The 17,500-nt window shown below is 40.5% G+C and overlaps 2 protein-coding genes across 2 annotated transcripts in view; one reads left to right on the top strand and one right to left on the bottom strand.

Annotated features, from left to right (window-relative positions):
• LOC122266017 (uncharacterized) overlaps positions 1 to 10,914 on the top strand; it is a 14,293-nt gene extending 3,379 nt beyond the window's left edge. The window contains exons 4-13 of the mRNA XM_086536792.1: positions 1 to 49; positions 2,795 to 2,972; positions 7,460 to 7,655; positions 7,996 to 8,170; positions 8,594 to 8,750; positions 9,160 to 9,321; positions 9,462 to 9,661; positions 9,805 to 9,893; positions 10,304 to 10,458; positions 10,643 to 10,914. The exon at positions 1 to 49 is cut by the window's left edge and continues 149 nt beyond it. Coding sequence (XP_086392918.1) covers positions 1 to 49; positions 2,795 to 2,972; positions 7,460 to 7,655; positions 7,996 to 8,170; positions 8,594 to 8,750; positions 9,160 to 9,321; positions 9,462 to 9,661; positions 9,805 to 9,893; positions 10,304 to 10,458; positions 10,643 to 10,824 — 1,543 coding nt within the window. The 3' untranslated portion in view covers positions 10,825 to 10,914. The remainder of the gene's footprint in view (positions 50 to 2,794; positions 2,973 to 7,459; positions 7,656 to 7,995; positions 8,171 to 8,593; positions 8,751 to 9,159; positions 9,322 to 9,461; positions 9,662 to 9,804; positions 9,894 to 10,303; positions 10,459 to 10,642) is intronic.
• A 606-nt stretch (positions 10,915 to 11,520) lies between these two features.
• The window catches only part of LOC122265813 (protein toll), a 28,490-nt gene continuing 22,510 nt past the window's right edge, over positions 11,521 to 17,500 (bottom strand). Inside the window, exons 2-6 of the mRNA XM_043035252.2 lie at positions 14,820 to 16,934; positions 14,443 to 14,593; positions 14,161 to 14,297; positions 13,482 to 13,748; positions 11,521 to 13,121 (exon numbers count right to left, since the gene is read on the bottom strand). Coding sequence (XP_042891186.1) covers positions 12,921 to 13,121; positions 13,482 to 13,748; positions 14,161 to 14,297; positions 14,443 to 14,593; positions 14,820 to 16,859 — 2,796 coding nt within the window. The 5' untranslated portion in view covers positions 16,860 to 16,934 and the 3' untranslated portion in view covers positions 11,521 to 12,920. The remainder of the gene's footprint in view (positions 13,122 to 13,481; positions 13,749 to 14,160; positions 14,298 to 14,442; positions 14,594 to 14,819; positions 16,935 to 17,500) is intronic.

Below are 17,500 nucleotides of genomic sequence, written 5' to 3' on the forward strand. Positions count from 1 at the left end.
CAAAATGGCGCCGAATTTAAGCATCCCGGCGGTATATTTTGCTTTACTTGTGAGTACTGTGATGTTTGAAGGGTGTTGATTGTTGTTGGGGTTTAGGCAGGATTGTATGTGTGATTTCGTAGTTTGGAAAAATAAAATTTGGCCGGTCACTTGCAATTACAATCATTGACAGTTGCGGAGAGGAAATCATGTAGTTGGTAAAACAATGTTTCTGATTTTAATTTGGTTGCTGAAAGATAACCAAACAAAAAATTGTGAAAATGGGTGTTCTTGCGAGAGTAAAAAAAAAAGAAAAACTAGTGTAAGTAGGGAGTCTTTCTGATCATTTTCCATAATAGGTCCGCGTCGAAAATTGGTACGGATAGTTTTTTTTGGTGTAATGTCACGTGTACAATTTGAAGTTTAAGTTACCGCAAACTAAACAATAGCAACGATGCTTAAACTCGGTAAATATTCAGTGTGAGCAAGGTTATTTACAGCATAAATTGTGCATTTGTATAATTGTTTCGGGGCTGTGGCCAATAAAACTTCGTTTATGAGGGGCAGCCGCTCCCATCCCCTTCCTTTAATTATGAAATCTCCAATATATGGCGGCAGGATGAAGCCCTAGATGGTCGGTTTCGTTTCAATTATTGTACGTCTCTCGATTATGAGTGTTTTGGTCGTTCGTATCGCACTTATTGATTGCACTGCATTATCCTGCCAATTAATTAGTAGACATCGATAGGAGTCTATCGTTACCTATTTCGATGGATTATTTACCGATGTTACCCCTTCAATTTCCATAATATAGTTCATGCTTTCCCTAACCATTGGGTCTAGTATAGTCTCAACGGTTGAGTAGCACTGACTATAACTACCAGAAATATACACTAGACATCACAAGGGATCTATCGCTACCAATTTCGATAAGTTTTGACAATCTTATCACTATTTACCGGTGTATTTTTAAGATAATTACAAAACCACTCAACTAGGTATGCACATGTTCGTAAACGATGGAATCTGGATGGTGGCATTGATAGAGCAATACAGTTACCCAATTTAACGGAGGTTGAAAACGTATCCTCCATTTTATTTTAATGTTTAACTTTAGGAAACGAGCAAATGTTTATACATTTATTTTGTTTGCCATTTCTTGGAAATCCTTGTACATTTTTAAAAATAGTGTATTACGTATTTTGAGGTACATGGTATACAACTATGATTAGGATTTTTTTTCTTTTCTGAGTAGGTCCTCGAACATCGTCTGAAATGAACAGTGTTTATTAAATATAGAGAGTTAATGGATATTCGAAGTTACCCCCCTCCCCATACACACATCGAGTGTTCTTGTTTAATGGGAAATTATATTGAAATTGCTTGCCAGCAATGACGAAAAATAAAGTAAAAAGCTGGACCAATGTAATTCTATCATGTGTATTTCAATGCCGATTTACAATGGTTAAATTCAACAAAAAATCGTGAGTCGATATTCTATGAGTGGGAGAACTTATCGCAACTAAATTGCTGTAAATACATTGCCATACGTGCATCCCTTGTCATGGTGAGGAACTGCATCTAGGGTATAATTCCATCACTTTAACGTTGTTATATTTCCTTTGTTATACGTGTTTTCTTGGATTCCTAGTCCTTCCCCATAATTAGTTTTCGTTGGATGTTAGTCATGCGAATAGAGAAGGCAGGCAGTGTACTAACGAGGAGAAACGTCTCTAACATTTGCATTATCTTATTAATATCGGAAGTTGTGGTGTCGTTCTTGCGCGAATAGTATTTGCGATAGTTTCCGTTTTCAATATACTTTTCTACTTCCAACTACTAAGAGTCCCGCCTAGGGAATTATCAATACATCTCTGCAATATATTTATGCAGACAGATATGGAGGCGGATTTATTTTTAGTAATGTTCAAATACTCTCTAACCATTCATATTGTTCAACCAGAAATGTATAACGGTTAAAAATCGCTGGAAAGCGTTGTGTAATTTCTTAATTCAAATAAGATTAAACTTGAACTCTCAGTAATTTGAACGTAGGGGACCTGTTAGGAATAAATTGGCCCAACAAGCAGTTTTCCCCGTTAACAGAATCCCATACCCCCCCCCCCCTCCATCTTCCTGGAAGTTTTTACCTCAAAATATTGAGCCATAATCGTTTGATGTGTTAATATGTTAAGGTATGTTCTTATCAATTATTTTTTTCTACATTAGCGAAACTATTAAACACTTAAAGGGATTTCAAATATCCTACAAAAAAATGAAAGATTCATATTCAATCCACAGTACAGGTTTTGCACTTTCTAATATTACTTTCATACGTTTGTTTTTGGAAAATTTAGTACCCTTTTAACCTTCTAAGAGCGCCATCAAGCATGTTAAAGCAGCTATTACTGTAATTTTCAGCTGTTTTCCATAGCAATTATCTCAAAGATTAATGAATTATGTATGTCAAAATGGGTTTGTTGCATTTGAACTCCATAGTGTAACCTCGTATTTTGGTTTTCAATTGGATTGTACGAGAGCCTTATTCTACCATCAGCCTTTTTTACTTTGTATTCAACAAATAGCTCAACAAATACGGCCTAAGTTTTTCGAGAGAGTGCTAATTAAACTTATTATCCACACACTTTTCATTAAAATCGGGCTTTGGCCAATTCATAAGGTTAATAATAAAAGGGTGAAGATCATCAGCCCCCCTCCCCCCAAAAACAAACAAACAAACAAATAAAAAAACACGCCAAGTCATCCCCACACCCGATCTGGAAAAAAATGACCTGGTTACTCCCTTTCCCTTCAGGTACTGGTCGCCGTGGCCGCGAAACCGCCCGCCGAGGAAGTGAAACTGGGCGCCAATAACCCGAAGCATTCGGAGGGCCTGCAGGAGGTTGACGATCACGGCCGGATCGCCATCCCCAAGGGCAAGACAATGCCTCCGCCCCCAGCGATTGTGGCAGGCCATAATTCCCATGCTAAAGGTAGGCTTCGTGACCATGTGATGTGATGGCATTGTGGTCTCGAATGGTAGTTTTGGTTAAACTAGAATTTCATTCAAGGACATCACACCCCGTATATTTTTTTCGTGTTTTCAAAGTCTTGGACGATGTAATTTTGCACAAGTATATTGTACTCTTAGCTCGTAATTATGAGCTTTATCGATGGCTCATTGGATCTATGGAGAGTATAACTTGGTTGCTGGAATGATGAATGCCAGTTTTTCACGGTTTTAAGATATAACCATTGATGCCTGTCGGTATGTTAAACATTTGACTATATATTCTCGTACAAAGCAGATGAAAAAATGGATGAATGAAAAAAATGATTTAGAATTTAATGTAGTTCATTAGAGGAAATTAAATATAGATGCGTTTGAAAGTGCCTGAAAAGGTGTAGCTTTTCGTTGATTTTCACAAAGTGCATCTTGGATATGTATAGCATGGGTATGTATAGTGTGGGTATCTGTCATGATATTGTAGATGGCTGTCAGGTGCTGTCTAGTCTACCTCGGCTAAAAGGTTTCAGGCAATTCAAAGTTCACTAATTGTGTAGAAAAAAGAAAAGATTGCCGAAAATACTTGATTTACATAAACGTATTTTTCTTAAATATATAAATGAGTTTCGAAATGCCCATGGAATTCATCTAAGGGAGGGTGAGGAAAGAATAAAAAGGTTAAGGTGGAAGCCATACGGTACAATAAGATCGTTTAAATACAAAACAAAACAAAAAAAAACGAAGCTAAACACAGGACATGCCCGAAGGTCTTCGCTTTACTGCTTCATCAGGGCATAGTACACATGAGTTAGTGGGCTATGCGTGTTTTAGGTCAGGTCATATCAATGATTAGGCGCGCGACGACCTTGGATAGTTCGTAGCTCCCCGGTGCGGTGTTCATGTTGATAGAAGCGGCATTGATAGTCAGTTGTCATGCTTTGTCGTGGGACCAGACCTTGTTTGATGATGAAGGCTTGAGACCACTTAGGGAGATGACCGTCGCTATCTACGTGTACAACGAAGGCGCTCCTGGTGTCATGTCACCGGAGGGCGTGGCGGTGTTGCCCGATTCGTTGTTCATGGAGTCCACGTCCTGTCTCGCCTATGTATACCTTATCACATCTGCCGCAAGGTATACTATACACCTGGCTAAGAGGCCTTTGGTGGACTGGCCTCTTTCTATCGTCTATCTTTCTTTTCGATGTGGGAGCGGTCTTGATCGTGTCCCACTAGGGCCTCCAGCAGATCACACATCTCAAGAGTGTGAAAGAATAATTCTGAGGGATGCCCTGCGGGTCGTCTGTCTTCGGTCTGTCCATTATCTTCTCTGCCTTGCGCCTCAAGTGTAGCAGCATACCTCTGGTGGGGTAGAAAGGGGTTTTGTATGTTTAATTTCTTCCTCCTAGAAATTCTGATCTGCAGATTCTGAGTGCTCAAAGAAACCAATTATTACTCATATAGTTTTGCTGTGGGGAGAAGAAATGGACAAGGTCTTTATTCGTGGGTTTTCTATACAGACCCCCCCCCGTCCGTCCGTCAGGTCTCCTGTGTATCCTGATGTCGATGAATGGTAGTCGGTCGTCTCGTTCCTCTTCTTTAGTGAATTGTATGCTGGCGCGCACCCTGTTCAACCTTCTGTAGAGGTCCCGGAGGTCCGTCCTCGTGAGTACTACGGCGAGGACGTCGTCCATATAACGCAACCAGACTGTTTCCTACAATATTGTCGATAATGGTCGGCATCAAGGATCTCCGTGAAGATTTTGACATCACGCTGTGCATGGGTTTTCTGGAAAAGGGGATAGAATCAGCAGAGCGACGAATCAAGGTATCCAAAATGGGGAGTTTACCCTTGGGTGGAAGGACAGCGAGTGAGTTCGGCTTCTCCAAGAAATTCGGGAAGAAGGCAGGGGCATGAGGCCAGAAGGCAAAGACGTCGTCGAGACACACCCGCCAGATTGAAGGAGGGAGTTGCAAAGAAGCTCCTCAGACTCGGTACCTAAAACCTATACCTTCATCTCTTCCTTCATCTCTTTCTCCTCAGACACCTGAAGAAGAAATTCAGGAGGATTCGGTACCTAACCCTATACCTTCATCTCTTCCTCCTCAGACACTGAAGATGAAATTCAGGAGGATTCCGAATCTTCTAATAAAAAAAAACAAACTATTAGCTTTTCTGCCATTGTATCGACACAGTAGTGTTCTGTGATTCAACCTAAAACCTACCTAGGTTATTGAATGATGTTTGTGGTGAGCCAATGTCAATATTTAGTTGGCTGTGAATCATCTACTATAACTAGTGAAAGAAACCATGCAAACTTAAATAGCATAGATATAAACTTTTTCATGTCTGCGCAGATAGTCAAATGGTATGATTTTCATTTGGAAAATTGTTGAAATTAGTTTACTTCAAATATATTCTATTGAGAGGCTGGTTTAAATTCTTATGAACGCGTGCAAGTCTTTCAAATATTGCACATAAACGAAAATGTGGAAGCACAACTAACAGTCACAACATGCCGTTCAACACACGTAAATCTCAAGCGACAGAACTCTTCCACCTTGTGCTTGTTGAACGTATCTTGTGCTTAATGTTAGTCTGGAGGCGTAATAAGTGACTGGAGTAGGATAGGGAAGCATACGATAGAGTAGGGATGCGATAAATTTACTGGAAAAAGTAGTTCTTATTTATTATAAACAATCCCTCAACCTTCTTGAGCGTTTTTTTTTGTTCAAGTATCTCATGTGATGGTAACAGGCATTCAAAACATTTAGAAAATTTAACAAACTGGAATAGGGTTTTTCTTCAAGGGACGGAGAGAGTTTTAATTATAAAAAAAAATCTAGCACATCAAGTGGAACATTTGTAGAAAGAGGATCGTCGTCGAAATTATCATTGTGCGTCGGTAAATGTCCTTAATTCAATGAAATCCATAGTGTTTTATATGACTAATCTAGAAAGATGCCATGTACAGTTGTAGTGATTTATCGATATGATTCCCTTGCCCCAAAGTAAATTCCGATTGAATTTATGGTAACGTGAATCCTGTCCTGTGTAGGGGTAGGCTGCCACCAGCTGATAAGGGATCAGCACCCGTGTATGTGCGAGACAGTCGAAGACGTGTAAAATGTATGTTATGTATGTGCATGAGTGTATGTCAGTCTGTATGTGGAAGAAATAGTTCCTACACAGGACATTGCCGAGCAGGCGTGGCTAGAGTCAGGCAAACATTACAGGGTGTCTTGAAAGATATAACAGATAGTTCCGATCATAGTTTATTTTATATATTCAATCAAACAAAAGGTCTCTCCTTCTATATTCAAAGTATCTTTCCTTGGCCTGGCCATGAATTTACCTATGGCCGCAACTCTTAAAACAACAATAAAATTCAATAAAAAGTAAGAAAAAACAACCAGTGCCAAAAGGGCACAAGTTGTGAGCAGTGCGTTGCCGAGGTATATGGGCTCATCTGCAAGACGCCTCGCAGGGGGTTTTATGGGCCCCTTTCCAGGGAGGGAACAAGTGGTAGACCCTCCTTCCAGGGAGGGAGGAAGTAGTAGGCCCTCCAGGGCAACGCCATCTCTTGGCGCCTCTTTTCCCCTCGTGGCGACAAAGGGGAAACTCGTGCATTGGTCCTGGAGGGATGGCTGGGGCGAAGCACATCACTACAGTGACAATTGCTGATTAGCCAAGACGCTAATGAGCTGAGTTTCTTACAAGAAGTAATAGGTCTTAGGGGAATATCCTAGTTCGAGTTTTAGGAGACCATAGAAATAGTGCAGGGCTTTATTCTTGAAAAGATGAGGGAATTTGAGACTAGGACATTTAGGAGCTATGCGTGTGATTTCTATGGAGTAATTCCATAACCGTGGGTAAAGGATTCGGCCATAGCTTTTGGTAAGTCGTCTACTTTACGTTTGAGATTTTGCAGCCAAGAAACCACAGGGTGAACCATTAAAATCGCCAAACAAAGCAAGAGGATTTATGTTAAGTCCTTTAAAAATCCTTTTCATGGACTTGTGTTTTTATTGCTTAATAAAGTGAGACACTTAGTGTAGCTGTTTAGATTCTATTAACTGGGGGGTTTGGTGGCAAATAGTAACCCAAAGCCCAAAAAGTGCTTCATAGCTGAAAATTATTTAAAATATTAAATTGACACAGCTAGTGCTGTGACGTAAACGAGGTCTCTCAATTAGAAAACGAAACACTTGATTTAAAACTATAATTACTTACCCTTGAATTGTCATGGCTTATATATTTTGTGTAGTTCACTGCCATGTGAATACAATTCATACTTTCTGGTTTTAAAAAAAGTTATCAATACCGTTACGGAGCATCATTAAGATTATCATCCTTAATGATGCCGAGACAGCAACTATTATTTAACGTATTGTTCTTCAGCTGAACATCCTCCATTGTGGCGATCGTATTTTGAACTCAATTTAGTCCTACACACTAAAAAGGCCCGCTTGCAGATCCTCACCATGGCAACGTGAACCCTGCCGATCACTCCGGCGGTGGTGGCGGTGGAGGAGGAAACGTCCCCTTGCAATATGGCCATAATACCAGGACGCATTATTCCGGTCCCGCCAGCTACACCGCCGGTCCTAAGCGGCGCATTGAGGACACGCAGGTGGACTGTCTGAAAACGCACATGGTTGTTACCTTCAAGTAAGTAGGCTGTTAAGATCGAGTGTCTTGTTTGTTTAGGTTGACGAAGCGGGGGATAACGAGAGGCGCGTTGTTGAGTTAAAACTGGGTTCTTGTTTACTATTTTAGTTTCATTTTTTTAGTACGAGGTTGCTGTACAGGTAAATACATACTTTAGCCATCATATTATGCAATGATGTAAAGGATTTAAAGTTATAGGCTGTGGAATTTTCGGCGAGCATTTAATATTCACCGAACTAAAGCATTAATCATGTGTAACAAATATTTTCAACTATAAAAAAAAGGTCTTGTATTATGCATGTCTTAACGTATTTCCATTTTCTACCTTCCTTTCACGCAGGTTTTCTGTGCCATTCCACGGGTACATTTATCCCCACGGCAACTTTGAAAAGTGTCTGCTCTTCAATGGCCACAATTCCTGGAAGGCTGAAATCCTGCTCAAGCACGGCACTTGTGGAGACCAAGAGAACACCATTATCTACCATGGACGTACCTTTACAGACCCTATTATTGAAGTAATAACTTGTGGTGGAGAGTTTTGAATGTTGTGGGTTCTTTACTGGTATAAACAAGGTTGAAAGAAAATTGACAATAGCAGTTATACATTTATTGTAATTGATGCGGTGTTCTCCCCCTCCTCTCCCCCTCGCATTTTTTTTCTCTCATTTTCTTCCCCCGCACATCTTCTTTCTCCCTTTCTCCTCCCCTTTCTCCCTTTCTCCTCCCCTTTCTCCCTTTCTCCTCCCCTTTCTCCCTTTCTCCCTTTCTCCTCCCCTTTCTCCCTTTCTCCTCCCCTTTCTCCCTTTCTCCTCCCCTTTCTCCCTTTCTCCTCCCCTTTCTCCCTTTCTCCTCCCCTTTCTCCCTTTCTCCTCCCCTTTCTCCCTTTTACCTCCTCCCCAAGATTTCACATGAACTCGTGCCCCTCTCTCTCCCCCCAGCATCGCCTCGTCGTTCAGTGGGACCGAGACCTGATAGGAGAGGACGATTCCAGCGTGATCGTAAGATGCGATAGGCCAGACGATTATAACAAGACGGTCGAATGGAATCTGGAAATGCGCGATATGCAGTCGTCCATTGAGACCAGCACGCATCCGGGTGCGGTTCTTGAAGTTTAAATGGTTTCAAATATTGGGAATTTCATTGTACTGTGATACTGTGTTCGAATCTTGGTTCAGAATTGTATACGGGTGTGTAGGGAGGTGTGTAATGATTCACATATATCCTTAATCATAATGTGTAGATTTATTAATAAAAACATGAAACATATGGGATGGCAGTTCTTCGGTTTTGTGGATCCTCTATGATTTCTAAATTTTTCTTCAAGTGTATTTCTGAACTTGCGTCATGAAATAATCGAGTTCACAAGCCCTGCTTAACTGTTAACGTCTGTAATGTGAATTTCCGGTCGTATGAATATCTTAATCAATCCGGGTCCATCACCGGGAACTGCGAACATTGCTGTAAGGAAGAAATTTCCAAATGAAAGTTTCTATTGCTCAACCAGGCCCCAGAATGTGGATGGAAATCCAGCGGGGGGAAGGACCCCGAGCGCCGCCGCTGAACGACGAGTCTGTGTACGTGGGCGACGTGTTGACGCTCATCTTCACCCTCTCCGACAACGTCTACTGGTTTGACTCCAACATTCTTACGTGTTACGCCGTCGACGGTAGGTCCTGTGGAAGTTCCGTGGGTACTTGTTACCCGCAAAGCCTTTATTCTATTTAGAATGTATCCCCACTCCCCTAAAATAATTGATTAAGTATATTTAACTAGCTAAATTCTTTGCATAATCCCTGGTCTCAACAGGAGGGGAGAAAAAGAGCACTATAGAATGGGACACGAGTGGCCATAAGGAGGTGTCTGCCGCAGCCAGAGTATTCAGTGGAGAAGCGACTGTGATCGAGAATGGGTGTTCTACGAAGCCTAAAGTGTTTTCGCATTTCTTCAAAGAGAAGCACAATTCACCAAATGGAGACATGGTTACGTTACACTATGCACACTTCAAGGTTAGTGGTTATGTGGTACTACAGCCTGACGTTGCGAACCTTTCTTAACCTTTTCTGGAAATTGCTTTGTGAATGGTTGTCTGTTTGGCTTGTCCAATCCAAATATCCAGTCTGTATTTTTCTTCTAATCGTATGCTGTTTAGGCTTTCAGATTTCCAACATCTATGAAGATCGTTATTCAGTGTGACGTCCAAGTTTGTTACAAGGCATGCGAAGAGCTGCCTCCTTGCAGGTCAGCTGATTCAGTCTTGTAATAACTTAAGTAAAACCCTGTTTTAGTAAATACATAATCATGCAAATGTTTTCCATATAGTTAGATGCAAAAATCATCACTAGCATTTACGTAGGCTAGCTTTGGGAACTAATCGTCCCTTGAAGTTGTACAGGTTTGCTGAAAACTTTTTTTTTTTTCATTGGTATCAATTTTCCTATTGGCGAGCTTGTTCTAAACCGAGCTGTGACATTATATATTAGTTTTCCTGTATTATCGGATTATTCTGTAATGTAACTTTGAGGGATTTGTCAAGCATTTAACTCCATACTGGTATGGTAATCCTCCAAGAATGAGAACTTCAGGGGCAATCCTCTTCCTAATCCATTTTCACCCAAATGACCCAACTCTTCCGTCCGTCCCTTCGCTAGCGAGGCCTTCACCCCTCGCGTGTCGCAAGAGGAGGCCAGAAGGCGACGTCGGGCGACCCAGGATCCGCCCCAGAATGAAGGCGCCGTTGAGCTGGACAGAGTGAACATGTATCGCAGCATCGAGGTGTACATGCCTGATGAAGTGGGAGGAGAGAGTAAGCACTGTTTCTTTGCACTGGCCATGTTTGCTCAATTGCTGAAGTATTCTTGCAGACGGTCGGTTTTGCGGTGTTGGTGCAATTCAGATCGCATGTGGTTTGCAATATTTTTTTGTTGGAAGTATAGTGAATTAATTTAATTACAAGCGCTATTTTAATACCATATATTTTTTCTTTTCAGGAATCAGACTTACAGCTCCTGTACAAAACCGCGAACCTTGTTACTCCAGCTCTGAGTTCTTTGGGACTATGTTGGGTTTACTTTTTATCATAGTCTTCCTTATTGTTGTGCTCATGTTTCTTTATTTAAGGGTGAAGATAACCCCACCATCTTTCTTCTCTCCAAACAAGGGGAAAAGCTAAGAAGTGGGTTTGCCCCTTTTTCTTAGCTGACATTTTGATAGCATGTGAACTTGTATTTATAGTGATTTTTAATAAATCTACTTTGTGAAACTTGTTTTTCTTCCATATTTCTGAGTGTTTATATTATTTGAAGGTTATCTGGCTCTAAAATGTGACAAAACCATTTTGGGTATTGTTTACTGTGAGACTTCAGATTAATGCATTTTAATTTGGTGGCAATGATCCTATGATTCCAAAAGTGTACTTAACTTTTTTAGGCTAGAGCCACAAGTTATTAACTTGGTTGTATATAAAAAATATTTAAGTTCAGCTTCTATACATACACATCTACACAATATACACAGGTTTGATTTTAATAGATTATGCTTATTTTTCCTCACCAGAAAATGCTAGTCACCTAAACTGGCAGATTTTAGCAAATTCTTTATCTAGTGTCTTTTACCCTTTGAAAAATATATTTGTTAAATCTTTCAAATATAACACTTAGGCCCTGACCAATAGTCGGCAATCATAGATTATATGCTATAAATCACAAGGATTGTTTTTATACTAAAAATTTGGAAACCTCTTAATATATATTAAGTTTACTACTGCTTGGTTCACATTTTCAGACAAATATAATAATTTCACAAATTTACTACAAGACGATGCTTATAAAAAACATGCATAATTTTATAGGCAATAAAACAAATCGCACATCTTTTCGTTATTTATTCATATATAATGGTCCTGCCCACATTACAGAAAAGTTGGACACAAGTCCCTTGCTTGGATAATGCTGAAAGCCTTTGAAGCATTTAGGAATAACCATGCTTTCCATCATTTTTCATATCTATCTACTGAGCACTGATACACCCATGCTCATGCTATCAAACATTCGAGAAAATAGCCAGCTTGAGTGTTTAGAAAAGTCTTCTTGTCTTGTACCATATCGATCCGAAAAAAAGGCATTGCATAGTTTCTTTTCTCGTCTGTGAAGCTGTTCTTGCGAGAACCAGGTCTTTTAACACAAATTTCAGAATCTATTCATATAACTGGCATATTCAAGAAATTAGTTTGAAGCAGCTATCTAGTCCCAGTATCAAAAAGCTGAAACAAGCACATTTAAATCTGAATGCACTATACGTATATCGAATGTAAAGCCACGTCCACACGGTCGAGCAGTGCCCGTCGGGCAGGAAGGCTTTGCCCTTATACGAGCGGTTTCAGTGGGCAAACCATCAAACTGTCCGCTCCCGGTGCCAATGGAGGGCAGTGGATCGAGGTCTTCCGTCACTGCCAAACGCACGAGGTAAGGTGCAGGCAGATCCACTGACTACCACGTTATTTGTACACCATGTCCACACCGAGTACTAGTGCATATTGGTCACGACAAGAATAATGCTATCTTCTTTCGAACTATGGCGTGAACTATGGTGATCGTACCGTAATGAACCACTCGCTCACAACAACTACTGGCGTCCGACTGCCCTCCAACCACCACAGACAGCTGTGTGGACACCTATGCGGGCATAGTCTGCAGACTTTGCCCTGCCAGGCACAGCTCGACCGTGTGGACGTGGCTTAAGCTTTCTTACCAGTCACGTGCAATATAACAGATTCATCTCTTACATGGAGGATCTACTTGCTGATTTTCATTATCTCCATTTCCATATACAATATCAGCTGTCTTAAGAAATTATCAATCTTATGATTCAAGACCATTGTACTCATGAACAATGATTGATGAATATGTAATTTAAGCTTTAGATGAAGATGAAAGGTGGATGATACATACATATTCATAAACATGCTATATACATATGCACCTGATTATAAAACAGGTCACAGCCAAGTGGCAAATTACAACCAAATTAAAGTCCATGTCGGTAAATGATTAGCTGCAAACAACAGTTATATCCATCGTTCCACTGTCTTAGGAATATTAAGGGATGGTCCATATAATTTTCTAAATAAATATATACTGTATATTCATCTGTCTATATATAAAAATCTATAGTTTCATATCTGGAAAACTTTCAACTTCGAGCCATCACTGTGAAAAACGGTAGTCCAGCTACTCATGCACACATGATAAAGTTTTGGTTCAAATGGCGTTATACACTTTTTGAGTTTGACTTAACAAGTTCTAGCTTATCAGCATTTTTGCACTTTTGTTGCTTCTTCTGTATAAGTTCTTGTGGGTGTGGCATTATATACCGAAGCTTTTCCCAAAACTTTGCATCTCCCCACTTTACATAAGTCTTCATTGAGATATAGAGCCGCAACTTCTCATCTAGCTCACTCTCGGGTGGAACCTGCAAATCAAAAACCATTATAGGAGTAATATGGGCAACTGCGGGTATATCATCTGAGCTCTGGATGCTAAGAATTGGAGTGTATCTAAAAACTCTGTCATATACTCAAGATATTCTGCAGTAAACTTCTATTTTTCAGATCATACAGATTATTTCAAGTCAAAGTTAATCAATGATATTTATGATAACCGTTATCTAATTAATCACAGTTGTTAAAATGCAGTTTCTACTCCATATTTAATTCATGATATTTATCATAAAGTTTGTCTGATCAACAGTTATCAAAATACAGCTCAAATTCCTGCCTTCAAGGAACTTAATTATTTACTCAATATTTGGTACTTTTTTGTCTCCACTAACCTGTCCATAAACAATGACTATTATCCTATTAGTTCTGTCTTGCAGAGCTTGTGAGTGAGCTGCCTTGAATTCCAGCTGGCCCCACACACTCTCAATGAAGTTGGATGAGAGAACAACAATTGTTCGACGGCTGTCCTCTACACTCTGCAAGATCTGGTTCTGGATATATTCTCCTGGGATCCAATCACGGTAGTGGAGGCAAATGCGGTACTTGGGGTCGCCTGACTCCAGTCCTGGCACCAAGACTGTGTTGACAAATTCTTCATCCTGGAAATTGGGCATAAGCATCATTCTTAGGAACTTTCCTTTACCCACTCACGATGGGGGCATTCCAGCCTTGAATGTCACAATGCCGGGGCTTTCGAGCGCTTAGGCCTAAATCAATTAAATGGCTGGCACAATATTGTGCCGCCCGGCCACTGGGCTTTTGAATGAGCGGTACAGTAGTGTACCACCCGTCCAGAAAGGGTTAATGAACAATAATCTATATGTCAGGAGTGATCATTATGTTTTATTCTAATAATAGAAGAAGCAAGTTATAAATTGCATAATACACAATACAAAGATGCAATAGTCAAAGGAAGAAAATATGGAGACATTTTGGCCTGCAAGATAAAATCATAATCATATACTGTCTTAAAATATGCAACAGACAATGGTGATTTGAAATATGAAGTACCTTGTGAGAATAGCTGATGAAGGCATCATATTTCTTATCAGCATCTAATTCGTCCTCTGTTATGGCCCAAAGACACATGCGGTGTGTAAACAACCACACTTTGATGCCTTGCTTGTATTTGTAGAAACTCATTGTGCCTGTAACAAAAAGAGTATGCATGAGAATTTTTATTGTGCCAAAGCTACAAAATATATATCATCGAATATCATATAAACTAGTCACAGCTTTATTCTAAATCTACAATGGAGATTCATAATGTTGATTCACAACCAAAGAACTTACCAAGGACAGCAAACAGGAGAAGGAAAACTGTGATGAGCACAATTGTGACAATAACCATGGGTTGCCTGAAGGATGGACAGATGGTATATTCATTGATGTTCAACAGGAGCTCTCCATCACTTGCACACTTAATGTTGTTTTGGTCCAGTACCTGGAAAGGCATGTTATTTGTAAAATTTGATTGTGCAATCAAATATGAGCAAGGTCTCTAGAAAAAATTTTGACTCATATCTTTCATCACAAAGTGGTGATGTTGACTGTCTGCAATCAAACACGAAAGATTCTAAGAGCAGAACGTTTGAAATACAAAAATAGTAAATTGACCAGCATGACATTTCTACCCTACATAAAGCAAACAACACATATCTGATAATTACCTTCCTTTCAGGGACTTGCAAAAAGGTGAAGAAGTCAATCAGCTCACAATTGCAAGTCCAGGGGTTGTCGCCTAGGCTGAGGGTCATGTCTGTCACGTTAAGGTAGTCCAGAGTGGTGGCTGACAAGAGGGTCAGGTTGTTTCCTCGCACATCAAGGACTTTAAGATGTTCCGGAAGGTCAGACTCGTTGAAGTGGGAGATTTTATTGTATGGAATGGTCAGATTAACCAGTTTGCTGTAAAAGGGGTGCTCGAGGCCGTCAAAATTTGTGATGTTGTTGTTCATCAGGTTTAATGTCACTGAAAAGTTTTTGATGTTATATATGTCATCATTTGGAATGGGAATTTCCTTCATGCCTTTAAAAGAACAGTCTACAATGAGCATTTCATCATGACGACGAAATTCGCAAGTACAATTGCCCAAACAGTGTTCCAATTGACATGTCAGCATTCTGAAATCAAGTGTCTTCACATACATTTTTCTATTTTCCAAACTGGTGCATGTTACTTTGTCAGCATCATCAATAAGGATCTTAAATGAGGTTTTACTAAGCTCATCTGACTTCCCCTGAACAATCTTTGCAAATATATAGAGCAAGCAGTTACACAGAAGTGGGTTTCCCTCAAGGGACAAAGTCACATTCTTACATTTTTCATCCTTCGGCCATATCTGCAATTGGCGTAGATTGATTACCTTTATTTTGTTATTTTTCAAGTTCAATTTGACACTATCAGATAAAAAGTGTATGGACCTAAACTCCAGATAACTTATCAAGTTTCCAGAAAGGTCAATGGTTTCCAGATCTAGATATAAATTGTTGAATGAAGGGGGAATATGGTTAATTCTGTTGTTGTCCAGGAAAATGTGTTGTAGCTTTAACTGGTTAGAGATAGGGAAGTCATATGGGATGAACTGGGCTCCACTCTCACTTATATAATCTTCAGAAAAGGATATATTGTTGTTTCCCAAATCCAGATATGTTAGAGAGGTTGTAGGACCAGGGAGTTGCAATCTTTCAATGTACTGCAAATTATTGTAACTCAGATCAAGCATGTTTAATGATTCGCACTTTTGGAATATTTTATCTGGTAATTTACTGAAACTGTTATTTCTGAGAATCAGTTTTTTAATTAGTCTCTGGTTATCAAAGATGCCTGATGGTAATTTTTCAAGTAAGTTTGAATGAAGCTCAAGCTCTTCTAAGCTCCTCAGATCCAAGAAAGAATCATTGTTCAAACTGCTTAGTCTGTTCCCTCCGAGGTTGAGTCTTTTTAGTATCTTCATCCCCCGGAACTGCCTATTTGTGATGGCACTCAAGAGGTTGTCTCTCAAGTCTAAAAATTTGAGATTCGGGATATCTGGAAACAAGTTTCTCTGTATATCAGTTAACTGGTTGTTCCAGAGACTAACATTAGTCAGCTTTGTGAGATTGACAAAGAGGTCTTCAGGTACAGTGGCGAGTCCGTTGTTCCCAAGGTCTGCCATAACAAGATCAGGCGTGCTGGCTAACATGGTGTGCGGGAGACTGTCCACTTGATTTCCAATAAAGCTAAAGAACTTGAGTTTGGGAGTATTTGTCAGCAGAGCAGGAGGGAAGGAAGTAAAGTTGTTGTCCACCAGTTGTAGCGTTTGCAAGTTTGTCAGGGAGTCAAGATGCCATTCCTGCAGACCCGAAGAAGCATTCCATGCGCCTGCTGTGAAGCTGAGTGATCTGACATTACCGCTTGGCACTCCTATCCTCCGAAATACCTCGCCAAACGATACACTGGGCAGTGGGCATCTCTCGAATTCAAATTGTCTGAATGTGGTAAGATTACAGTCCTTCATCAGAGAGAAGTCCCTCACAAGGTTGTGACACTCGACGCGAAGAACCTGATCTGGCAGTGCCCTGAGCACATACTTCTCTTCACTCTCTGAGTTGGGGCACGTGTAGCCGTCGGGCCCTCCTTCACAAAGCCCGCAAGACAGAGAATGTGTGACCCCGCCCGCCGCCCACCCCCATAGCAGGAAGGCGGGCAGGACCATCCATGAGCTCATCATAGGGACAAATGCCGGGCTCAGCTGGGCTCAGCTTCGGGCTTCACAGGACGCACCATCGCAGCTGCTCCTCACGCCCTGCGGAAAGGGGATGGGTTAGACGACAGTGCTCTTTGAGATGGATGCACGGACAAAAACACGGGCAGAAACACACAAATACAAATAAATACAAACGCATGCAAAAGCATGCGTGCACACACAAACACACACACAACAAAAAAGTGAGAAAAAAGGCGAAATGAAAAGCGAAAAAACAGAAAAATGTAAACAAGAAAAAGAGAATGGGATAGCGAAACAATACGGAAGGTCAGTACTTAAAAGTCACGAATCTAAAATCAAGATCCTTATATATATATAGCGATGGTATCTAAAACAACAAGCACCTCTTTCCTATTCCTCTGCCAGCTCTACGGTAGCGCGTGTCCCTTCGGAATATCGCGTTGCGTAAGTTACCTTGCGGACATCCGATGACAAGCGTCGGAAACAGACGTCACGTGCTACCGCCACACGTCATAGATAGCGTAACAATCGGTGCGTTACTTCGTTACGAACAGCGTAAGGGTTACAATGCGCCAAGCATATCTGAGAAAACTCGAAATCTTGTGAATTGATTACTCTTCTAATCAGTCTTGTTATGGACAAAT

This window comes from Penaeus japonicus, unplaced genomic scaffold, assembly GCF_977035675.1.
Source record: "Penaeus japonicus unplaced genomic scaffold, GWHDUDI00000001_assembly GWHDUDI00000005, whole genome shotgun sequence".
NCBI classification, from domain to species: Eukaryota; Metazoa; Arthropoda; class Malacostraca; order Decapoda; family Penaeidae; genus Penaeus; species Penaeus japonicus.